The sequence below is a fragment of the Etheostoma cragini genome, chromosome 4, assembly GCF_013103735.1.
Source record: "Etheostoma cragini isolate CJK2018 chromosome 4, CSU_Ecrag_1.0, whole genome shotgun sequence".
Classification (NCBI taxonomy): Eukaryota; Metazoa; Chordata; class Actinopteri; order Perciformes; family Percidae; genus Etheostoma; species Etheostoma cragini.
In genome coordinates this window covers 11,448,046-11,474,765 of record NC_048410.1, presented here as the reverse complement: position 1 = coordinate 11,474,765, position 26,720 = coordinate 11,448,046, and the positions used below count along the sequence as shown (strand labels likewise).

Here is a 26,720-nt window from a genome sequence, read left to right as displayed (position 1 = left end):
GAGACCATGTGCCTGAAGAAGCTCTTCAGCACAACAAACGCCACAAGAGCAGCACCAAGGGACTCTGGCTGAGAAAAAGCTCCCCTCATTCTGGTACTCTGCAGCAATTGTGCGGTCTTTAGCACTTCTATATTTAGTTTCTTTCATGACAACAAAACAACCCTGCTGTCTTGAGGTAGATCAAGAAGAGCAGCAAGTAAAGACAAACTAAGGTGTTCTTGCTACTCCTCTTTTGTTTTGTGTAGCGCCTTTTACACCAAGCATCAGTGTAAAAGGGTATTCCCCAGTCATGATATCAGGGTCAGTTTCTTGGTAAAAAAAAATTATAAACTGGAGGATAAAGATGTATTTTACCAACCTTTCAACTCTACATTATATTATTGTTGACATGTAAAGGAATTGCAATGCATGCAGCGTCAAGTGGGTTGAATTATCCAATCACCAATAAAGGCTTTTAAAAAGAGAATTAACCGTCAGCAAAGAAGCTACACTTGTTCTACCGAGTTTATGGGTACTTTAATACCCAGGGCTTAGGCTATGGTTTCAGTCCCTTTCTCTCCTTCATTTTGTAATACCAAGACTGTGTCCTTTATCTTGTGACAGTGAGAGGGGTCTTAAACTGTGAAGATCAAATTTAGCCACCCAGAATGGGATCACAGTAATCCTCAGACCAAAGTCACCACTTGGGGAAGGTTCATAGACTGAGGGTGTGTAGTTGTATATGACACACACACACAAACACCCACATGCACACACATTCCCACACACAGATCCACATGCCGTGCCAGCAACTTGTTGTGATACTAGGTAATCATGGGTCATGCTTGGTGTAAAGGAGTCTGGATGAGGACTCAGGTTACTGTTCAGTTCACCACAATAATACTAGGTCAAAGCCCTAGCTGTCTTCCATCAGAGATTATCCCTTTAATGAATATTTTGGGCTTTTAGACAAAGTAGGGAAATGTGTAACACAGGTCTTTAATTTCAGCAGGCTTAACATGGGAGTGAAACCATTTATAATAATCACTGCCTGCATTGCATACTCCCATGTTTTCTTCTGAAATTAAATAATGCATTCCTGCATAAAACATACAAACACCTTAGTAAATAATGTGACCATGAAACAGTTTTTTCAAATTAGACAGACTTTGTTACCAGCATTCAAAGACGCACAATGATGCTAATGCAGCAGCTGGCAGAGGGTTTAGAATTAGAGCACTGCGGTGTTCTCTAATTCCTCTAACAGAATGAGCTGTGCCATAGAGACACTCTATTAAACTTTACTAGATTGTACCATACAGAGATAAGCCTTCCACTGAGAAGGCCTGACATCATTCAAAAGAGAAAGCTCAAAACCAGGAACTTGCATAACAACCTGCCCGGCTGTATAGAGAGGGATACGAGGTAAGTTACACTTTTCACACTACTTAACCTTGGTGTTCTGTAACAGCCTGGAGCCAGTGTAAAGTACAAAACCAGACAGACTCACTTTGTTTTTTTTGCTTTTCTGAGTTAAAACTGATTTGGATGAATGTATGAATTTGTAAGTAGGCAGATGATTGCATACGGCGCAGAGCCTTCTGTAAGGCAGGTGTGTAATTTAGTCTACACTCATTTATTGGTTAGGGTGTATCATACTAAATTACTCTCCATGCCGCGGGGCAAATTGGGGTCAATTTGAGCTCTCTGCCCAATTAAAACTCTTTGTGTATACCTCAGCACTACAGGCTGCATGAAATTGCAGTGCAGAAAACTCAAGTATGCCTTAAGTAAATCTCCCATGTACATAGAAGTAAAAAAGTCTAATTTTATGTGCGTGTACCATATTCTGTGTGTTTATCATTGCGCATTAGCCTAGCAGCTAGTGGAGTTTCCTTCTGCTAATAGCTTAATCCCAACAAAACCGTGCGTTTTCTAGGCTAAACAAAGTGGCATATTATAAGTGATATAAGAGAAAGCAAAAAGTTAGCGGACTCACCTGCTAAGACCGCTGTGTCTCCCCTTTGGCATTGTTGGCAAACCTTTTTTTTTTTTTTAACTTGATAAGTTTCCAAATAACTTAAGATATAAGTTATTGTTACATGATGTTGTTAATAAATGTTTTAAATTTGACAATGTAGTGTGGTACATTGCCAAAGGTCAGCTATTATATTGCATAAAAGTCTAGTCTTAAAATGTCATAGCAACCTGTGCTCTAAAAAAGAAGAAATGTAAAAATCGAGAATCAAATCGAACCTTGACCTTAGAGCCGAAAATGTAAATCGAAGATTTGGAGAATTGTGACACCCCTACTAATATGAAGGCCAAATGTAGACCCCCCCTACATTGATTCTGAGGACTCCCTAAGTGTCCCGGACCCCCTACTGAAGATCCCTGCCTTAGAGGATGTGTTTGTGGACCACTGTAGGGTGAGAAATGTTCACCTGAGGTCAGAGGACGCTATGACATAATGAAAACAGCCTTTGTGCTCCTCTAACACACATGCAAGCTATTGTTTTGCTTTTCACACATAACTTCCGACAAAGCAAGCATTGTATAGCACCCTCATGATTGTTCCTACAGCTCAAATATCACCATCTCATTGGTTGTAGCAAGCATCTTCACAGTCTGATGATCATTGCAATTAGCCAAATTGGAACTGTCAGCTACGCTCTTAGCTGCAGCATGACATGCTACTGCTAACCTAAGAACTGGTCATGTTTTTGTATTGATTTGAGACTACCACGTTGGCGCAATGGGGAATAACGCTGCCAAGTTTTTTTTAAGCCAAGGCAACACACTCTGCAGTCCAATTATAATACCTTGTGGTATTGTGCCAATTGTGCCATTCATACCTCCTACGCATCAAGACAGGAGAAAATTGTGGCTGTGATGATTGATTTCTAGCTGTAAAATCCTGCCTAAAAAAAAAAAAAGTACAAAAACTCCTGAGCATGTTTTTTTTTTGCATCTGATAAGCTTTCAATCTCATGGATGCATTATTGAAACTAGACTTCCTGGTTCATATTTCATCTTCGGTGCCTGCAACAACACGCTGACACCCACGCAACCTCTTGCATTTATTTGAAGCAGTGCTGTTGTCAGTTTGAACAGTCTAACCGATTAGGTAGATACTCACTCACAGTAAACTCAGAAAGTCTGTCTTCACTCCTTCATGTGAGCAAGCAAGGGTCCCTTGAAATGTGCATGAGCAAGGTGCTGAATACAGAGGGGTTGCTCTCTAGCTCACCCTGAGCTTTGACTTCCCTGAGGAGGGTCAATGATGAGGTAAACCTCTGGAAGTATCATAGACTAAAAGCCCAGTATCCTCCTCCTGACATCCCTCTGATAGGCCCAGTGGTTGAGTCCTACTTTTTTAACTCTCTCGGTCAGTCATCCTGCCCTTTGACACCATGGGATCCTGGCGTCTTGGGAGACTTCAGACACATGATGGAAAACAAAGCTATCTGTGCTCAGGAACGGACAGCCCTGATACCAAGAGAATACACCCCTCCAACGAGAGGAGAGTAAACACAGGGTCTATACATGTGTCCTATTTTGAGTGTGATGTAATGTGTGCATCAGTGAGGGGACGTGTTAACTGAATGCAACACAATAGGGTGCTGCATTGTGGGCGGACACACCCTTTCCTCCTAGCTCCTCTCCACTGCCTCCACTCCGGCCCCTCAAAACTGCCTCGACAAGATTTCAAAAGAAAAGAGGGAGTGGACACACAGGAATGAAATATGTAATATGTGAAACTAATATGTGAAACCCAAGAAAAAATCAGGAGTAAGCAAAGGAAAAACAACAGGGGGAAAGTAAAGGGCCGACACCAATGAATGCAAGATAAAGTGAGAGGTTTGATTCTCAGCTATAGTAGTGGAAACAGGACAGAGAACGAAGGGAGACAAAGTGAGCAGAATTGTGCAGACTGGGGGACGCGGTAAGAGAAACAAAATGGGGGCATAAAAACAGTCCAACAGGAGACAGATAAATGCAGAGAAATCTAGAGGGAGGCAAGGAGAGAAAAGGATATGCTGTCTGTAGCATTGTGTTCTGCAATGTGTTGCTGAATTATTGATGCTGCCTCCGTGTCGAAGGGTGAGAAGAGGGAGCCCCTTCACCCACGGTGTAATCTCTGCATCATAAACATGCACTTTAAAATATGCAGATTTGTCTGTAGAGCTGTGTACAACAAGCTTCCCTTTTGACGGCAGAATTGAGTGTCTGTGGCTGGCAGTGGGAGACAAGAGGTCAAAGGTTTGCAGCAGACCAGAGGGAGACATGTGGTTCACACCTGTTTTAAACTTGCCCCATTAGACTCACAGGGACAGATCATCACGAGCCAGACACAAGGTAAAGTGAGAGAGTCATTAGTGCCATTCATTTTTTAACAATTCTCTATAGTTTTGAAAGACTACAAAGAGCTCTCTTCTCGCTTTGCTCTATCCCTTCCCTGCCTGTGTTTTCCTCTCTCCCTGACTGGCTCTTTTTCTTATCCGCAGAGGAAGCCTGTTTGATCTTGAGTCCTGCTGTTCTGACTCTCCCGCTCCCAGACATAAGGCATACACTCCTCTCACTCTCTTTCTCTCTCTCTCTCTTTCTCGCTAAAGGAGAGAGCTCCCGCTTTTTCTTTCTACGTTCCCACTTCTCCATAAAAAGGAAGGAAAATCACAGACTCTCCCTCCCTCTCCTCCTGGCTAGAAATCAGACACATTCTCCTTGTTGTACCAAAGACAACAAAATAATTCATGAATTCAAAATGGCCTCGATGCTGTGGTGAGGCCAGCTGTGCTGTGTGCATATGGAGCATGTAGAATGTAAGCTATGACAGCAATGTATTTCACTCTGAGGACAGTGGCCGTCATTGTCGTCCCCAGTTAGAGCGGGACACAATGGAGAGGGACACTGCCAGGGACCTGACTCACACACACTGTAAGTCTTCCTGGCCATTATCGGTAACAACAACGCTGAAAACAATGGGCATTAAGGGTCAACATGTTGTGTGGAGATCCGGCCTTAATAGAGGAGGTCATGGTTTGTTTTGTTTTACTGAAATTTAGTGTGATTTCTGCGAGCCCATTAACTACATAATGTATTTAACATTTTTTTTAAACAATCTTTCAAAGAATACATTCCACTCAAAAATACTGTGATATCCAAGAGTTGAGTGTTATTTGCTAAAAAGCATGTTGAAAACTCAAATCTTTAAAAAGATATGTGGTCTTCTCTTGTATTAAAGTTATAGTTATTCTGCTCAAACACCTATTTTGGTGTGTGTGTGTGTGTGTGTGTGTGTGTGTGTGTGTGTGTGTGTGTGTGTGTGTGTGTGTGTGTGTGTGTGTGTGTGTGTGGGGCTTTTATGGACTTTAATTGACAGTATAGCTTGAAGACAGGAAAGTAGAGAGAGAGGGGGTTGACATGCAGCAGAGGGTTACGGGTCGGATTCGAACCACTGCCAAGGACTCTACATGGGGTGCAGACTCTACTGGGTAAGCTAGCGGTTGCCCCCTCAACCACTTGTTAATGCTATTCATGGCTAGCATTTTTCAGCAACAACCACTCAATGTAATAGCATTCTGCACTTTAAGTAGTTTTTATTGTTAATGCGGGAATATGCCTTTTTACTGGGTAATCTGCTGGCACAATTCAAACTCGTACCAACGTACAAGGTAAAACAATGTATGGTCATGAGTTTACAGTGTCAAGACATCATTAGCCTACTTTGTTAAAACAATAAGAAACAATAAAATCCTCTGTGACCAATGGCGGTTTGGCTCCTTAGAGCTGCGTTTGCTGTCCCCAGTGATCGGTGCAGGCGTCATCTTGAATATTAAATATTCTTAAAACGCTTTGCTTTTACCACCAGTAACCACAAGAGTTTCCAAATCAATCAGGACTGAAATGTTAAGGATTATAACCGCCTCGAGAGCTGACTCTTTGAAGTTTTGAAGTAAGGCGTACATCAAGAATTTTAAAACTGGATACATGCGGTAGTTAGTGTCTCGTGAATTGTTAAGGCTGCATATAGTAACTGCAATTATACATTTGTTATTTTTTCAACAGCCAACTGTGACATTGGTAGTGAAAATTTAGATTTTGACCTGGGTGTAGTTTTTTTTTTTTGGTTACACTGACATTTCTATAACTTTCTAATGGTGAAAAACAAATGTGACGACAATGGTTCCATGAGGTCTACATTAACGTCAGATCCAGCAGTGGGAATACACCATTCCAGACTGGGAAACTCTCTGCTCCACATTCCTCTGAGGGAATACCATCAGCACATGACAAGAACCATACTCACACTCAGCCACTTAGCCCGCTGCCTCCCACTGCAACCTCTACACACAGAGAATGCCTGTGTGTATGTGCTTATGTGTCATGGACAGCAACCTTTAACACGCAATGCTGCCCTCTGACAGAAAGAAATCCCAGAGAAAAAGGCAGCGGGAGAGCAAGTAAAAAAAAAAAAAAAAAAGAATGATGGGGGGCACCAGAACATGCAAGTGTCAGGCAGCTATGCCACAGATGTGATGAAGTGATTGATGGGAAGGTTCTTTGTGTAAAGGGTATCCCCCCCCCCCCCTCTTTACCCTTTATTCTTCTCTCCTTTGTCAACCTCACCGTCACCCCAATAATCGTCTCTGTGTATTTCCAAGAAAAAAAACACTTGGTCTTACCCAACTTTCAGCTCAGCAGTCTATGCAGAGCACATTATGTCCAATCTAAATAAAAAGCACCCATCAGCTCCACACCAAGCCATGTCCTACATGGGCCAGTGCACAACAGGAATGAGTATGTGTGTGTGCATGTATGGAGAGGGATGTTCCCATTTCCACTCTGTTTGAAGCACATGGACTGAGTCGGAATGCAAAGGGGGAGGGTGAGAGGAGAGGCTAGGGCAGTAATCTGAGCGGGGCATCCCACAGCGGAGGCCAGCACATGGCTAATGCACTCTACTGTGAGCCCAGCGCACAGGAGAAGGGACACTAACAGAAAAGATTTCCCTTTCCAACACAGGCTTGAATAGAGGAATACTTTAGGGACTGGGAGCCGTCCACATAACCAAATGTACCTACTGGTCATCCTTTGATGACAATAACATTGTATGACAGCGGCATTTCTTCAGTTGTTGAAAAACTTACAAATGTATAATTGCAGTTACTATATGCAGCCTTAACAATTCAAGAGACACTGTATCTAAGTTTGTTCCTATTGCACGTACACAGTTTTAAAACCAAACTCAATATGCTGCAGCATTGTGCATACGTGAAAATATGAGTGTTGTTTGTGTTATTATTAAATATTCAAGAAATGTCTCAGCACACATAAGTGCAATGTGTTGTCAACAGCGATGATGGAATGCTGCTCGATTGCTTATCATTCACGTTCTACAAAAGCTTGCTCAATTAAAATACAGACTATGACCATTTTAGCACTCAATTCTGTTCTATGGGAACACAACCAGACTCTGGTAACGGCTCACATAGCTCATCATTTACAGTGTCATTACAGCAGCTTGTAAGCATGCCTCTCAAAATGTATTGCAAATATCTGCGGCTGTGCTGAATGCACAGAGCTCATTGTCTCATCGGATCGCGATATAAGGTTCTATGATCCCGGCTCATTCAAACCTACCTGCTTCCAACACCACCAGAAACAAAGCGGTACTGCATCAACTTCAACTTTACTACGGTATTCCCATATAGATATAATTACCTGGATTGTATTAAAATTAAGTGCAATGAACCTTGGAATTTTTTTTTTATGAATATCTACCTCATTTAGTTTTTAAACAAATTATACATGTTCCTACATCCAAATACTTAGTTACTTTTTATTATATGTGCTGGAATTTCTTCCTAGAACCACATGTATAAACACTATGCTGTATTTAATGTAGTTTCAACAGTTCATGAAAAGGCAAAAAGAGAATCTTTTCACCAGCATGTCAGTGTTTCTTTCAAAGACAACAACCAACCACCGTGCCAACCATGCTCAATGGATGGGTGGATGGGTTATTGCAGTAGCATAACAAAAGATAAAAACACTCGCTATCTGTTGTGTTTGTCCATGACAGGTTCACAGACAGACTTTTGACAGTAAATATTCTACAGCTTCGGGACATGCATAAACATGCATGAGTGAAGAGCATATATCAGCACGTTCTCACACAAAACGTTTCCCCCTGGCCACACTCAGTAAGAGGCAGAATAAGTGAAAGAGTCTGCTAACAGGCGCCTGAAAACTAGAGAGATAAATATCAAGCCTGAGGTATGTGCTGCTGCCTCTAAACAGCTCAAGCACAATGTCTGATGTTGGTAAACCACATATTCAAGGTGGTTCATCTACACCAGGCATGGACCCAGCACTGACATGTCAGCCCCAACATCAACATCATAACGCGGGCTATTACCTGCCAATAATAAACATGGTTATGATACCAGACTGGCTGTAGGTTATGACTTTACTCTGCCAAATCCCAGAACCAATGCTCTTAAAAATGGTAATATATAGAGCTGTAACATATTGGAACAGCCCAGTGTACAGACCTATGTAAGCACTGCTAACCAGTCAGAAGCAGAGTATGAGGGCGTGCCACGCTAACAGCTAGGCGAGCATTATAACGTGTATTACAAAGGGATGAGCGTTCGTCACAAAAAGTAAAGGCTGGACTGCAATAGAGCTGTTTGGAGCAGTTTGTGAACAGTGTTTTCTGTTGGAGATAGTAAGTCCCGTTGTATGTGGACTTTGGGCTTTTTTCACTTTGTAAACAAAAAAGATCTATAACACAGTAAAGGAAAGGGAAAAGCCAAAATGCATAACATGAGCACTCTAACTCATGTTTGACTGTATTCTTGTGACACTGCTGTCACTATTTGACTTCCGGTTGTTTCTGCTCACAGTAACCCATATCGGCAAATGTGGATTCACAACACCAATTATTATTATTATAACATTTAAATAGTAATAAGCGATTTTTAGTTCTGTCCACAAATGGCCTCAGTTTCTTCTGTCTATTTCTCCCTCCCAGTCGGTTTAGAGAACGCATGGTTTAAATTTTAAAAACGTTAGAATAAATTATAAAATTCCATCACTGTCAGATTCACCTGTTTGCCAAACCCAGACAGTAGTAGGAATCCAGTTTAACTCATGCTGGAACGATTGTTATGATAGACTGTCTAAAACCTGTTCAGATCAACAACTGATGCAGGTTTAACTCCCGTCACTGTGTCAGATAGCATGTGTGACAGTTAACCTTTCTTGCTTTTAAACTGCGTGAGACTGCACACACGCAGCACCATTTCCTTGTTTGTACACGTTGGGGGGGGGGGCACCTATCACAAGTTGTCCCACATGGGTAAGTAGAAAGGAAGATGACAGGAGGAAGTCTGATCTTTACTTCATGCTGCTACATAACTGGCTAACAGTGACCTCAATGTAACATCCAGCTACGGTCAACATGTTAGCAGTAAACACACCTCAAACACCAGCAGCACAACTGACATGCTGTTTAAGTGATGTGTGTGGAGGCAGTGCATCTGGTTTGAGTATGAAATGAGAGGGCCCAAAGCAGGGAAAGAATGGCCCACTCTCCCCGTTTTCAGGACCGGTGGAAGATTCCGTTATCTAGCTTCCTACCCATACAATATCAGCAAGTGTGTGTCTGTGTGTGTGTCTGTGTGTGTGTGTGTGTGTGTGTGCGTGCGTGCGTGCGTGTGTGCGTGCGTGAGAGATGACTGTGGGAAAGAAAACTGCAGTATTCCCACGTTTAAAAAAGGTTTAAAGTAAAGCTAGGAGTCAGCACTTTAAACAATATATAAGCCTGCAAACACTGAGAAAACGGGAGAAATCTCCACCAGAACAGCTTTGATGCTAGGAACAACTAAAATAGAACTGGTGCATCCACCTAGTAAACAGGGGGAAGAACACTGTGTCCTCACACACAATAACATAGAAGAAAAGAGAGAGAGAGAGCGAGGCAGAGTGTGAGTGTGTGTAAGTGATGCAGATTTAGCTGAGAAAAGGTGATGAATGGCTTCATTAAAACGGCATTAGCAGAACTGTGAACCCGAATGGGTGAGTGCCAGAGTGCGGTGGTTGCCCAGTTCCAACACACACACACACACACACACACAAACAAACATGTTACAACACTGAAATTCTCTCTTTGATACCTGCACAACCGACCCACCCGCTTCTCTTGGCATTTAGTGGTTAAAGTGTTTGATGCTGATGCCAGTTTAAAATGCGACCTCAAGCGTTCATAAATGTCAAGTTAAAACATCAGTGACAAGCAAAATTATTTTCAAGAAACAACAATTCAGAATTTCCTTTAATTAAACCGTGCTTCCCTTCATCACACACACACACACACACACACACACACACACACACACACACACACACACACACACACACACACACACACACACACACACACACACACACACACACACACACACACACACACACACACACACACACACGAGCCTGAGGGAGATGAGGAAACAGCAGTGACACCATGGAAAAAAGAAAGCAATGAAAATGATACAGGAGGTAGAGGAGAGCAAATAAGGATAACAGGAAAAAGAGAAAGAAAAACCTAAAAAAAAAACAAAGGGGTAAGCCTCTTCTCTCTAAGCGTAGCTCCAATGGCACCATTTTAATGCTACGAAGCCATCACCCGCAGTTAGCATCCCATTGACTGCCATTCATTTGGACGTCACTTTGACAGTGAATAACTTCACATCGGAAGCGTCTATTTGTCCATTATTTATTTCTAAAAAAACACAGCAATGTATAAAATTGCCATTACCTTGTATCTCACATTATGGCTCCATAGCGGACGTTTTTGTAAATGATTGCGTCATGACCAAGCGGCTTGCTGTCGCATAGTCGACAAATCACAGTATTATCAGGAGACGCTCACAGACAGTTTTGACTTACACTAGCAGTTTAAGTTTAATTACTAATGTTAACTGGCATTTAAGTTAGCAATAATTACCCTGTGCCTAAGTTATCTCCTAACATATACCTACGCTCTCCGTCGCCGCAAGATTGGGAATTATTTAGATTTTTCTTCGCACAGCTACTCAGAAAACGTACAACTTTTAGATTTTTAGACTTTCCACGTCACATCTACGTTGTCAAGCTCTGTTGCAGGTTGCGCAGAAAACACTCAGCCATCACCAGAAAAGTGCTTCTATTTTCCTTCACTGGTCTCTGTCCAGAGCAACGGGATCTGTTGGTCCATTTCTTTAACTGTCTATGGAACAAACCATAGCTCAAAATGCCATCAAAGTATGTGTGTGTATATGTGTGTAACTTGATTAGCCAGACCCTACAGGGAAGATAAATCTACATTATTCTTTCTCATTTTCCCTCTGCTCCTCACAAACCCAAAAAAATGGGGGCAATTCAGTAACCCTAGCAACCAAGTCTGCCTACGTGCATAGAGAAGCTGCTGATGCATGGGGGAAGGAGAGAAGTAGAGAGAGATGATGGGGAGTGAGAATGCTAACACAAGTGCATACTCCACTCATACACACATTGAATTGGATCATACTAGGTTTGGGCAATGGCTTATATTTTTCCACATCGTCCAGTCGTGGTTCCTTGAGATTGCCAATAGGAGATCTGATCGCCAGTATGACAGGCTGCTACATTGTAGACGTAATTGGACACAATATATTATCCATATGCCTCGTAGCAATGAAACTGGTTACACTAGATTGGCTTTTCTGCTCATCCTGCTTCCTGCTTGGCTATTGTGTCATTTCCTGTTGCCGATTCTTCTGTTTTACTGCTGATAGCATTTTGCTTCGGTAGCTCGACGCAGTTCATATGTTATATTCTTCATTACAGCGGCTGAGTATCTACTTTACTTACTTACCTGAACCTACAGTTCACTCAAGCACGGATATTGATCTCCTTTGTTCAACAACTTTCTATAGCCAATCCCACAGTTGTCCACACGCTATTAGTTCCGTTAGCTACTTCTACTAGCTAAGTAGTTAGCGGTGGCTTCTCTGTCACACTCTGTCTCGTTGCTGATCAGCATGTCAAATGTTTATGCCTGCTACATTGATATTATACTGTATGACTGGCTCTGCACCATGGGAAACTCTGTTGTTATCGTTACCTGCCCAGCAGTCGGTGCATCAGATAGTCAGCTAATTAAAATCGCTTTAATGTCGGCGTAGAAAAAAACAACAACAATCATCACAAGATTGTACAGTCTAGTAGAAGGTCCCTCCTTTATACTGTAAATCTTGACAATTCTCTTCTATTCTGGCCTTCTCTCATTTCCAAGATTCCTCCTCCTCCTTTCCTCTTTCTCCCCCCTTTCCTCCCTTTTCCCTTCTTGGTCAGACTTCTTGCTTTTTCCTCTCCTGCTCTCCGGCCACGTATGAGGGCTGTTCGAACCCAACCTGTTTCCTCTGGCGTCCCCCAGGGGCATTATCCAACCTTTCTACTGTTGTGTTTTCTCTCCTTCTCTTCTTTCTGCCGCCCTCCAATTTATTTACAGCTGGATGTCTGTTCACCTATTGATTGTTTTCCAGAGGATATGAGTGGGCTTTGTCTCTGCCCTGGTCGGCTTTTTGTAGATCCCCCTCTTATTTAACATGCCCCCCCCCAACCAACACAAACATCCTTGCTCAGCTGGTTGTGTGAGACATAGTCCGGTAAAGAGGCTCATGCATGCACTCACATTATGTGTGTGTCACATATGCTGAAACCATAAAGTGATGATTATTGGTTTAAGCTGCCATGGGAGGTGTGTCATAGTGTGTGTGTGCGTGCGTGTGTGTGTCACATTTCATCACAACTGACAAACATCATGAGAGGAAAAGAGAGAGACAGGAAAGAGAGGGGGAGAAAGAAGGAGTGAGAATAACAAAGTTTTGAGTTGAAGACCAGCAGTTCTTTTCACAATGGTCTGATTGTTCATTGGCTGTAGGCTGACAGAAAGAAAAAGATTGAAAAAGAGGGAGAGGGCGTTTGAGATTGACAGACTGTGTGTGTGTGTGTGTGTGTGTGTGTGTGTGTGTGTGTGTGTGTGTGTGTGTGTGTGTGTGTGTGTGAGGGGGTAGGCCAGAGCACTGCTCTGCTTTTTACATTTTTACACACTCTTACCGGTTGCTCTGCAGTTGCCGGGTGTGTGTGTGTGTGTGTGTGTGTGTGTGTGTGTGTGTGCGTGCACGTGTGTGTGTGTGTGTGTGTATGATAGATATTTTTGAATGAGGCACCCTAACAGAGGTCAAGGCCCCTATATCAATGTGGCAATGTGACCATGTGCTTCAGAGCTGAAACTATTACAAACGTAACTGGCAATACTTTTGGTGAATGATTTTTTAATCTTTTAAGCAAACATTTTCTAAATGAAGTGGTTCCAGCTTATAAAACTGGTTTTCTTCTATGCTGGTAAATCTAATATCTTTGTTTTTAAATGTGTCAAAAACAGCTCTTGGAAACCCTCTCGGCAAGTTTCCTCCTTAGGACTATTTTCTGATACTTTGTTGACCAAATAATCCCTTATATCGAGACATAGTTAACAATTCATAAGATAATGAAAATGAATAATAGTTTCAATCCTAAAACGACAAACAACAATAAAAAAATATATAACACAAATAATTAAGTATGCCTTTTATATCTCATATATACTGGATTTTAAGAAGTTTCACGTCCAATTAACGAACTACATTTAATCAAGTCAAAGTCCGATCTGGTTCTCTATAGAAAGGCTTTTCAAGTGAATTTGAAATGTATGTACTAGAATATCACAAAATAAAATTGCACATATTACAGGGCTTAAAGTTAAAAAAACAAACGTTGGTGCCGGTAACGTAGCTACTCGTATGACGGAGTGCACGGAACGGATTTTTGTGACTAGCATCTAATGACTAGCATGCACATTCTTAGCGTTGCTGTCGTGCAGTGAGTATCTACCTTGTGAGTATCTTCCTTGAACACACGCTGCAGCGGGGGGCTCAATTTGAGGCACCAAGTGCTAAACAGCTTCCCGTCTCCACCCTTTTCCTCTTGTCCTCTATTCATGTCCAGCGCCATTTGTTTTTAACTCATTTCTCAACTAAAGCTATATCTACATTTTTTAAACCACATTACCACAGAAACCACACACGCCGCGCTCTTGCTTTTAGACAAGGACCCGCCCTACCTTGCATCTGATTGGCTAGAACTCGTTTCATTGGTAGGTGGAGGTTCAATGAGTGGTTAAAACCAGCGCATCAAAAACAAATCCCATGTGGACTTTTGAATGTATTTATTTTACTAAAATAGTCTTACCCCAGAAATCCAGCACCAGGCCCTAGTACTTTAAGCTCTGCGTTAGAGCTGCGGCCCTTTCATATTATTGGTAGGTGAAATCAACTGATTCAAAAATATAAAACCGAAGTTCCCAAATTTCTTTATTTATTTTTCCTCATGGCGGCACGCCGGAGATCCGGCACAGTGCCAGAATACTGTAAGCCCTGCATATTAAATATAAAATATTTTAACCATTTTGTCCACCCCTATTCACACACACACACACACACACACACACACACACACACACACACACACACACACACACACACACACACACACACACACACTTTCTATGTCACAGCAGGAACACCTGAAAAGAAGTAAGGGAGATTTCACCCAATCTTAACACGCCTCAGGGCTGAAGGCCTAGCAAATGGGTGGCAGCTAGAGGTGTAGAACTAGCCAACCGTGGCAGACAGAGCATCTGCTGCCCAATCAGAGCATCTGGAACATCTGGCGCCAATGAACAGCAGCTAAACTCTGACCTTACCCACTTGGCTTCACCAGCTGCCTATTTGTCATTCATGCTCCAGCCCTCTCAATCTATTCCATCATCTGTCTGTCACTGACATCGACAAGCTGTTTTTCTTATATCTGATGCACTGGTGATGTTGTACACCTACACAGGTTCATCTGCATTTCATTTTGAAAGCAGACATTCTTCTTTTGTCTTTCAGCTATCACCTGTGTCCCAGAGATACGGTAGGCACTACACAGGGGTGAGATAGACATCTCAATCCAAATCGCAATAACACACTCAGTGACTTGTAAGCGGCACTCTGTTTATGTGCATGTGTGCACTGAAGGAGGCCAACTCAGCACTTACAGTGTTGGTAAATTTAAGGCTGTGTGTTTTCTCGCAGGTGCCGCAGCAGCACTGTAGTAAATTGTCATATTGAATACTAAAGAATGAGGAAGGAGATGGCTAGAAGGGAACTGAAAATCAATGAGTGTTTTCAACCACGTAGTGTCTGGTGCTGACACAGCACAGGGCTAACACACACACACACACACACACACACCAAAGGCAATAGAGGATTTTCAGTCTTTAAATTCTAAGTTCTTTTCTATTCTGAGAGACAAGTGTGCTGACTGCGGAGCTAAAAATCCTCACACACCGAGCACAGTAGCAATAGGCGTATGTGTGTTATATGAAAGGCATTTGATTCCTCTGCCCAGACACAAAGCCGTGGGCCCAAACAGGAAGCTTCTCTCACTCACACACACACACACACACACACACACACACACACACACACACACACACACACACACACACACACACACTTCAAGCCTGACTCCTGAGCCCCGGTTTCACACAAACATCCTTCCTGGCTGATTATTTTAAGCTCTGTTAGCATTGTTAATTCAGCTCACAATACAAAACACACAGATCCAGGCCCCCCCACGCCTCCTCTGGACTTGTGGTTAGTAAGTAAGTGCTCAACTGGACTCACTGAATACAATTCAACCCTAATTGACCAAAGGTTGTTAAGAATAACGCACAGACACACACACACACACACACACACACAACCCTAAAACGACCACTAATTGATTAGCTGAAAGATGTCTTCTTGCACCCTTGCACCCACATGGGATGTTTGCTGAGGTGAAGGCAACTGCAGCCACAGGGTCCATGTTACAATAACAAGCGGGCCTCCATCTGTTTTGTCATTTCTCTATTCCCGCTGCCTCTTACTGTTTCAGAGGGGATGAATGAGAAACAGAACCTCGCCTCCATTTATGTCAGAGGACCCTTCTGCCGTATTCCCGCTCCTCCTGATCAAATAGACATCAAAGCAATGACAACACACACAAACAAAAATATTCAACCCAGGCATGTAGCCTCAGATACACACACAGACCCACAATCCTGCTTGCAGACAAACCTCTTGCTGTTTCACTACCTTTCCTATTGTTTGCTAGTGAAAGCAGCCATTTATCCTAAATCACAAGTTTCTCTGGCTGCCTTGTAAACAGGCAGCTTAGAAACGTACACGTAGACAGACACATCATTTCAATTTATGGTCACAGACACTCGTCCCTCTCGAGGGGCGACGGATCAACATCATATCTGCAGAGCTTGAATGAGTTTATTTGCCAATCTGTAAAATAATAATAGCCTACATCTGATCGGAGATACAGACTGTGTGTGCATACCTTTTTCTGTGAGACCATTTAGTCTAAAGACCAATACAAAAGTATTCAGCACATCATCAGATTAGCTAGCCATACATACCTCTTTGTATTTCTCCAAACAACCATAATCAACACGTTTTATCAGTGGCAGCAGCAGTGGTAGTCATTTGCAAACGCAGGCACTTATTAACATTCCCAAATGTGTAAACTCTGACAGATGCTGAAGTGCTAAGCCAAATGTTCTTGAAAAATAAAACATCCGTCAAATGTTTTCAAAGATTCAGCACTCCCTCATTTTCCTCGAAAATGTTTCCCGTTGTCTGAATTAAAGCTTTCCATTTAGATATCCTGGCAAACTTGATGAGAGGTAAACGAGGGATAGGGATAGCTGGTAGATGTTAACTCATGACTGGATAAATGCGATGGAGCCTGTAGTAGTGACAAGCTTTAGAGTAATTTAGAGTCTTTCTAAAAGCAAAGTAGCTTTCTGGATTCAATTCCAAATAAATGCACTGTGAACTACGAGTGTTAGGTGATAAGCTCCCTAACTCCAGTTCAGCACTGTGTATAACCATTTACATCTGTGTTCAAACATTCCTATCCGTCTTCAAATGTGTCTCAACTCACTTTCTGTTGCTATCTTTCTCCCTTTTGTTTCTGCTTTTTTTTTTTTCACACACACCCTATCACACACACACACACACACACACACACACACACACTCTTCCCGAGCAGTAGGAACATTCCTTGCATTAGCCAGAATCCTGTGTGAAATAACACAGGCTGAAAAAAAGGATGGTGCATGCTCATTTAAAAGCAATCTTCTTCAGCTTACATGTCAACCTGTGAGGTGACAAATCCATGCCATCCCTATACCTACTTCAGGTACTCACTTAACAACTCTGAATTTTCTTTTCATCACAAAAAAGGGACAGAAGACAGACAAAATAAGATACATGCATCATGAAAAACGACAGAAATTAGGTTAAATACACATCAATCAAAAACAAAGGCAATATGGGCCAGCAGCAGAGTTATATTATAGGAGGTCTCACCGGAATCCCCGAGTGTGTGTAGCATGATTGCTATGTTGTGTATGAGAGGAGGGCTGCACGATGTGAGGAAAATATCTACTAGCAATTATTTTGACTGATATTGCAATTGAGATATGATTCATGATATTGTAGGGAATGACCATATCTGTATCATTATTCTCATTTTCATAGAAAAATATATTTAAAAAATGATTAAAGTGTGATTTTCTGCAAGAATCTGTTCCAAACAGAGATGTTTCCTTTAGTCTGTAGGATAGGATTTGTAGGCCGGGATGTCTCGCCAGCACCACAATACTTCATTTTAGAATGGTTTGACACATGTCTGCCTTTAACAGATATTGTCCCCCAAAAATTTGGATATTGTACTAGTTCATATTGCAATAAACTTACGATTAATTGTGCAGCTCTATATCCGAGTACATATATTGCAATATTTTGAGTAGTAGGATGATGCATAGCATAGCGTATATGCGTAGCGTATGATAGCTGCACCAGTGTTCTATCAATGGCTAAACTGGAGGGGCATCGGCAAAACAAAAGGCCAGTTAGTATGGGTCTAAAAAATAATCAGGACCAGCACATTCATCAAGTGCTTGACTTATTTTGTCAAGCCTTGTGTGTGTGTCTGTGTGAATGTGTGTACCATGCCCCTTCCTCACCTGCTGCCGAGATGAATGAATGCAACCCATGGGAGGAGTTACATTTATTTTGCCCATGATGCTGCAGATTATTACCGTGGAAATCCAGAGTTCTTCCAAGAGCACAATTTGAATTTGCTCAGCGAGTTACTCTGGCATCGAGTAATGCTGCTCATTAACTATACCCGTGTAGCCGAGCTGCATCAATCACATCGGTGTATCCGATATAGGCGGACCAGAGCCGAGCTAAACAGATAGCGACAGTTTAATCTACCAGTTAGCTCTGCTGGTAGCCTAGCGTATGGGGCTCTGGAGACGTCACCCTGTGTGTTGCTGCGATTGGTCGTAGTGTTATCCAATTGCGTGCAGTGAGACTTTCAAATGCACGCTTGGTGCCACCCCTCGAGATGGCCGACTTTCATTACTCGATGCCAGACCCTTAATCTTTCGGATTTGGGTCTGGATTTCCAGGCTAGCAGTTTACGGCTGCAGCGTGAAAAGACTATCCATGTTGCCTGATTAGAGCCATACAGGTTTGAGTCCTCTGCTAGCTGAACCACAATAACGGACCGTGTTAGCAAATACAGGGAGACAGAGATGTGTTGTGGAGGTAATTTATGTGTTGCTGCTTGATACACCCCATTAGAGAATATCTAACAGCAGTGTGCAGGGTAATGATAGACTCTGTGTGTCTCCCAACGAAGGCAGACTGCTAGGAATGTCACGGCAGACACACATCGCCTGGAGACGCCTGTACAGATGGAAACACACACACACACAAACACACAAATGAGGATGCACAGGTTTATCCTTTCATCTGTTCATTTCAGATGACAGTATGTGGAAAAACGTTTGGATGAAGAGAGCTCAACGTAGCCGTTCGCTAGGGAGCACTGAAGTAACTGACAGAGAAAATCGATGCAGAGGGTCGATGGACAAACATTAAGTCCACAAGCTGACAAACACAGGAGACAGCCCTCACAATGCAGCACGGACAGAAAGCCTTTACACAGGCTGCCAAGCAAAAGCAGCGGTCTAGTGGTCTACGGGACATTGAGACAACAACGCTGATGTCACTGTGGTGGCAGCTAAAGGAATCTGCAGGTTGGCATAGACAGAGACTATTAAAAGGGGGGGTAACCAGTGAGCTGAGCCGAGTTACCCCGGATTAATCTGATCATTAGTTTAAATGACAGGATTACCTGTGAGAATATGACCAAATCAATTCAGATTTTGTGTGAACAAGTGACAAATTAAAAAAAGGACAAACTTGGATGGAGTGGTGAAACTACTTTAACATAGGAAACATAGGTTAAAAATGTTAAAAGGTGCTCTAAGCGATGTTGGGTGACGTTACTTCTCCTTCTTGTCGGTTATTGGCTGGAACGCTGGAACACTGTTTGTGTGTGCTTCGTGGTGCAGGTGGGCGCAGCATGTTTTTGTTGCCGTTTGTAGACCCTGGGCTGTCTACGGACACAGTGTGTGACAGTGTGTTCAGGGGACAGGCAGCTAGCAGATAGTGAGGAGATGTTTGCTGTACCTGACAACAAATGTTGTAGCCTAAAACATGGCTGCCATCGTTTAGAGCACTTTTAAGTTAAAGTACTAGATTAAAAAAGGAGTATAAGAGATAAAACAAAAGTCCTACAGATGCTTTCACACACGGCACACAGGGATTTACATGTTTGATATGAAATTGACCTCAATTTGTTGGGGCTTTTGCAGTAATTTAATCTCAGATCATTTTTAACACCCACGAGTACATTTTAATGGTGTCCATGCTTCCTGTAGAGTTACTTTTGGTGGATCCACACTTTACAAAGACTCGATGTTCCTTTATTTGTCACCCAACTGTTTATCAGCACCAGAAAAATCCAGTTTTTCAACATTGTGATTAGCCAACACGGTCCACAACAGCTTTGTCACTGACCTGCTGCTGACCTACAAAGCTGCAGATGGCAGCGGCTCTACAGGAGAACAGAAAGCCTGCCAGGTGACAATATTTTGAGGCAAGGATGTGTGTTCTTAAAATGACATGAAAAATGTGTGATAAGGAAGGTATAGTAGCCCATTTTATCCGGTGATCTTGCACTGAAGCAGCGGTGGAAACATGCAGTTCATGAGGAGAGCAATATCCTGTCCTCTCTCGTTCACGTCCCTCTCCCTTTTTCTGCCACCCCTGTGACTTCCCTCTCCTCCCCAGCCTGTAGGCTACACACCACTAACCTGAACCCATAGATCTGATAAGCAATCACTGTCACCTAGTACACACATCAACTACTTAACAGTCAACCCCTGAACGCCCCTTTCGAACCACTACAATGTACTGTGATCAGTGATCAAGTCACAGCCCAAATTATTCATATAATTGCAATCTGGGTTAAAGCCACACGCGCGCGCGCGCACACACACACGCGCACACACACATTTGTAGCATGACCGGGGCGACGCAATGCACACCAGCAGCACAGACACGCAGGAGACAGAGGGAGAGAAAACGCCCTGCCTTGTTCAATGTCGAAACCCTCACCCCTCTGGGTAGTCTACACACAGCACAAACACCACGTTCACATACGCTTTTCTTTAGAGACAATATAGAGACCACATCTGGACAACAAAACTGATTTCTGAGCGGGTTTTTCCTCTGTCTTTGTTGGCCGTCTGTGTGCTGAGGCAAGCGATCACACGCTTAAAGACACGATGATGATGGTGATGTTCTGGTTAAGGTCGCAATTATTGATATACTATTGATCTGCCACGTCCGCATAATGACAATTAACCTTCATAAGTGGCTGGTGAAATACTAAGGCAAGCGAAGGCTACGCCTGATAGGAAGGGTAACGTTAAGGGTAGGCTAGACTACTAAAAAGCATGCTATCAGTCAAGTCAATGAAAACACACCTCATAGTAAAATAGCACATATTTAACGGCACGTTGCTTTAGCTTGTGCTATAATTTAACATCTTTAAAAAAGTTTTTTTTTTACCTTTAACTTGAGTTTCATATTCGGCCACTATCTCCTTGTCCTTTCGGAATTTCGCCGGAGACGTCATGGCTGAGTTTCGGAGATCAGACCACTTGCCCTCGTAGCGAAGTCAATTTTGTCTCAGTCAATCACAAAAGCAGCTGCAGACGGAGAGAAATGCCACTCTGGGACAGGTTTTGGAAGAAATAAAAATAAGAGCCCAGATGAGAGATTGCAGCTCCTCAGTGTGCCCGTGGATCTGTATTGTCTCCCTGGCTCTGTTCACTCGGGGCGCATTGTGAGTTTGGCGCTGCTGCTGTATGTTCCCATCTGCCGCCGCGCCTCACCGCCTCCTCAAAACCGGTTATGGTGCAAACAACTCCAAGCGAAAGGAGATTCATTCCCTTCTTAGAAAACAAACAGTGCTTGCTTGTCAGTCAGCACTTCCAAAAGTTTTTTTTTTCTTTCTATACTGTATTTGCCCTTAGCGGGTATAGGTCTCTCGCAACTGCCCGTCCGCCTGTCCAAACTGCTCTCTCCTCTTCCCCCTCCTGAAGTGAGAGAGGAGGAGGAACCGAGTGGAGATGGAGGGGCTGGCTAGTCAGCCCCAGTGCGCAGGACAGGCATGGATGCACGCATCGAAATTATTCATTTGGCTACATAAACTAAATTTTTTTGCAGACATCTCCTTAACTGCATGTAACCATAAGTGTGTGCCTTGTTTGTTCATTAGACGGATAGATAAAACACAATATTTAGGATGATGGGCCAGTTGCAACGTGAGGATGCATGTATGTACCAGAGTAGGCCACGTGAGTAAAAGTGGGTTTAGGAGCCACTTCATCTCGTTTCGGTAAAGTTAAGACCGCTGATATCAGACAAAGGTGTCTTACACAAAAATGCTGAATTTAAACGACTGCATAACTGAGATAAACAACAGAAGCGGAAAAGTATCTGTAGCTGGGAATGTGACGTTACCTAGAACCTATCTGTTATGTATAACTCCATAGAGCCCAGAACGTTGGCCCCAAATTGACCAAACAGTCTAACATTAGCTTTATGTTGCTAGCAAGTCATTCCGTTACACTGGCTATCTATGCCCACTGAGGATATTGTTCGACATAATGGAAATGCATTAACATAGTCTTGTATTTAGACGACATCTAGTTTCATACGCTGTCTATTTAAAACGTAAACCTCCTGCTGAGTGTTAATCGTGAACGTATTTAGAGAACGGTGAGAATGAGTAACGACAACTTTCCTCTTTTTTTTGACCACTAACTTGAAGTCAGCCCCGCCTAATTTTATAGGACAAGAGTTCGCTTCCCACAAAACGACTGGCGAAACGGAATTTGAATGACATGCAAGCGCACCTATCGGCTTGCAGATTTTTGAACATGGGCTTTTCGTTGATCATTTTTAACCAATTAAATTCAGACGTTGTAAAGAAGGTGGTGTCTGTTACTATGGAGTGTATCCAATCAAAATCAGATGTAGGGTCTTTTAAAGATAGTTTCAGGAAGTGCCGTTAAATACCAGGAAGTTGTAAACAAAGCTGACAGCTATTTAGTTAGCTGTTAACAACAGCCGAATGGATGCATAGCCAGCCGTGTATAACAGGCTAGTTGTATGCAGATGTTGTGTATTTGTCAATAATATAGCTAAACAGTTTCTTGTAGATATACATCGTTTCTCGGAAATATATATATATATATATATATTATCCGTGCGATTGTTCAACAACCTGACGTTAGCTGCCTTCCGTTTTCTCGTTAGGAATAGGCTAACGTTTGCACAAGGACGTTAGTGCTAGCTTTAACGCTTGCGAAGTTAACGTCCAGTCGAGTTTTAATATCCAGAATTAAACTAGTGAGCAACACTAGTCCCCGATTCTTGTTTTTCTGCTGCATCGGCTTTCTGGGAGCAGAAAGAGCGAGAGCGTTCGTCCATTTCAGCAGGACAACAATGTCTACATCGAACGCTAATTTCAAAAACAAGTGTGTGACCCAGGTGAACTGCACATTTTGTGACAGTCTTCTCTGTACAAGAGGCATGAAAGCAGTGCTTCTTGCCGACACTGAGGTTGAGCTGTTTTCGACTGATATACCTCCCAACAGGTAAGTGCTAATCTAGCCTTTGTTTATGTCCGTTGTTGTTGCCAGGGGAAGATGTTCTTGAAACAAACCGCAGCTAACTGACATGTTACTGATCCTGTGGTGTCAATAAGCACACAATATTGGAACCGAAACTGTGGTTAACAATGTTTGTTGCATGAAAATGTGAAATTATGGTGGGTGTTAACCTTTCATGGCTATGTTTGTTTCTCATTACACGCCCCCCTCCCCCAAGAACTGTTGACTTTGTGGCCAGCTGCTACTCTACTGAAAGCTGCAAATGCAAACTGAGAGACATTGCATGTCTTAAGTGGTATGTAAAGCTCTTCTATAGTCTACCGGGTTTGCTTTAGGATTGCCATCTGCTAATGTGAGATGTTGTTAAAAAGCAATAAGTACATAAAACAAGTTGCTCCTACACATGTAGCTGTTGTTCATAGTATAGCTACACATGTAGAGCTGCAAATGCCAATTGTTTCATTATTGAATCTCTTCCGGATTAATCAGGTGGTATATTAAACATCAGACATAGTGAAAATGCCTATTGCAATTTCCCAGAGCTCAAGGTGAGATCTTCATATGTCTTGTCCTGTCTCTGGCCAGCAGTCTAAAATCCAAAGATATTCAATTTACAATCATATAAACTGAGGCAGGCAGCAAAACTCATATTTGAGGAAGTTGGATTTACAGCGACTTCAAAAAATGTCTCAAACTAATTTATTGATTATCAAAATAGCTGCCCGTTGATTTTTTTTTTATACATCTCCTATTAAAATTAAATTCTGCCATTTGGCATTTATTTTCTGATATTGGCCTAAATGAATTTGGTGCTACAGGGAAGCTTTCTGGAGCCTTCCTCTTTTGTATTCCCAGGCCTTTGTTGTTGTACACAGTGCTAAAACAAACATCTGTTAGATAATAGACACTCACTAGTGGTGTTTGCGCTTTTCAGAAGTGCCCCCAGTAAAGTGCTGACACACATTTCTTCTTTATTCTCCCTAACGCTCCCAGTGGTAATGTTGTGGGCTATCATGTGGTGGCCCCCTGTAAACCCTGCCTGCTCTCCTGTAACAACGGCCATTTCTGGATGTTTAACAGCGACGCCGTATCTACTCTCAACAGGCTGGATGCAACAGGTTATTACAAGCCCCCTCCTGATTAAAATTTGAATTATTTGCCATTTTGCTGTGTCTGAATGTGTTTCATAAGCCTTTGTCACCCTCAAATGTGTCGCAGGTCTGAATCTGCTCCTGTGGGGAGATCTTCCTGAACTGGATGACAGTGAGAACGAAGATTTAGAAAGCCCATCAGAGGAGGAGTGTATTAGGTAGAGAGGGAAACGGACAATGTGAGAGACCTGGAACGCCAACATCTGAGGCTGAGCTAGAAGAGTGTACACACCATGCTTGAGATCAGAGAGAGAAAAGAGATGTTTTAAAGGGTAATTTAATACTGACTCACACAGGGCAGTACTGCTGCTGGTGCATTAGTTAAAACTGAAACTATGATGCACATCTGGCCACACCCCAATCAGGGACGTCACAGCAGGTGTTTTGCCTTTGCAGCTGATAAAGAAAGCACCTGCTGTGACATAACCCATGGGGCGTGGCTCAAAATTGAACATGCTCCGGAGTTAGAACCCACAGAGAACAGTGCAGCAAAAGTTTTTGGCCCTATGTAATTTAGTGTTGAATTACACTTTAACCTGTGACCATGTCTTTCCCCATCACTGATAAAAGCACAGACGCACAATGCCACACACATTCTTCACTCTCTTTTTCTCTTTGTTGTATATTTGCATGGGCTACTGTAAAACACGTGGCTGAAGTCGACTGAAAATAACAAACAACTAGAGTTCTTAATCTAGTGCATTCTTCTTTTCATCGCAGTGTCCACTGAGCTCATGGTTTTTATTGGCCTCCTGAGAAGTTGTGGATGTGGTGTGATAAGTCAATGGAACTCATCAGTGGGTGCTGTGCTTTTTAACGCTGTCTACGTTCAGTCCACTTTTCTGATAAGATGACCACAATTCGCCTACTGTCTTTGTAATGGCAGTTGTACATTGACAATGCTGTAATAAGCAAAAGCTCCCATAAGAGTTATGTTCTAAGTTGGAGTGCTTCTTGAATCCTGTGTATTGGAGAGAAAAAAAGACAATGATTGAACTCTAGAGTGAGAGAGTTTGTGCTTTTTAAGGCCCGTTTGATTTAGGTTACCTTACAATCTGACGTACTATCAGTGATACATTTTGATATACTGAGACAGTGTTTGTTACACACTTGACAGCAGCAGTATGCACCTAACACGCAGAGGAATCTGACTGTAGCAGTATCTGACACTAACATACTAACTTATGCATAGGGTGTCTTTCCACAAAAGTCTGGAGCAACTGAATTTTAAAGAGCTCAACTCAAATAATATGTTGCCAGATTGACGATATAAGAGAGCTAGAATGGAAGCAAACAAAGGTGCACTTCTGCAACACTCCATGACTTTCGATGTGGATCACTAAGCAAAATTACAAAAGCATGAGTTCTAGATGAATTTCTGTTTTTGTTGCATTACTGTTCAGTTTTCTGTATCAGCGTTGTTGTAGCACTTGAAGAGAAGAAAAAGTAAATCCAAAAAATTAACGGAACATACAAATATTGAGTTTATGGACTGACTACCCATCTCAGAAAGATAAGTTATGTCGTTGTGGGCCAGTTTATGGAATATCATTTTACATTTTTGGGTAACTTGTTGTGAAGTTTAGCTTCAGTCAGTGAAGCTGACCATAAAACCCTCAACCCTCAATATTCTATTGGCCTTACTGATCCTGCGATTGCTGACGATGAGCCTCTTCTGCTCTTGTTATTGGTTCACTGCTGTGCCCTGCTGATACTACGATACCGTCTTAAAGTAACAGTCCTTCGGTGAGTGAATGAGACACAGCTGCGTTGTTGGCAAACATGGAATGACACTTCTTAACTAAAGGAAAAGGTTAAAGGAAGTACTTTTATTTAATTGGCCTCTTTGTACAAGTATGCTGTAGCCTGAGAAATGCACAAAGAGGACGAAAACATTGTCCAGATTTTACGTCCTTCACCTTAAGGTTATAACTGACAGTCTGCTACACTTGCACAACAAATGCTGTTTATGTGGTAAATTGATAGGATACAGTTCATCAGCTAGGTATTTATTAAATTCACAAACCAAATATCTATAACCACGTACTTCCTTTTTGTTTACAAGCTTTGTTTACAAATGCATTGGCTTATATTGTGCTACAGTACTTATGTTTTTGTTCAGCTATTTAATATTTCATTTGTGATGTAGTGCTTTGTTTTGTACATTTTAAGATTGGATGTGTATAGTTTTACCTCAAGAAGGTATCACTTGCGAGCTTCCTCTGGCTAGGACAACTGTGTCATGATAATCCAAAAAACCTATTTAAATGGATGTTTCTGATGTGATTAACTTGGTTTCACTTGCCCTGCTGAAA

General features: G+C 42.3%; 2 protein-coding genes across 3 annotated transcripts in view; one reads left to right on the top strand and one right to left on the bottom strand.

Moving 5' to 3' along the window:
* srgap2 (SLIT-ROBO Rho GTPase activating protein 2) overlaps nt 1–21,678 on the bottom strand; it is a 53,988-nt gene extending 32,310 nt beyond the window's left edge. For both annotated transcript variants that reach the window (XM_034870108.1, XM_034870109.1), the window contains exon 1: nt 21,144–21,678. In XM_034870108.1, the coding sequence (XP_034725999.1) occupies nt 21,144–21,210 (67 nt within the window). In that variant the 5' untranslated portion in view covers nt 21,211–21,678. The remainder of the gene's footprint in view (nt 1–21,143) is intronic.
* A 963-nt stretch (nt 21,679–22,641) lies between these two features.
* fam72a (family with sequence similarity 72 member A) lies at nt 22,642–25,673 on the top strand. The gene is made up of 4 exons (XM_034870121.1): nt 22,642–23,239; nt 23,472–23,549; nt 24,248–24,372; nt 24,473–25,673. Exons 1-4 carry the CDS (start codon nt 23,088–23,090, stop codon nt 24,565–24,567), a joined length of 450 nt encoding a protein of 149 aa, XP_034726012.1. The 5' UTR covers nt 22,642–23,087; the 3' UTR covers nt 24,568–25,673.
* The last annotated feature ends 1,047 nt before the right edge of the window (nt 25,674–26,720 follow it).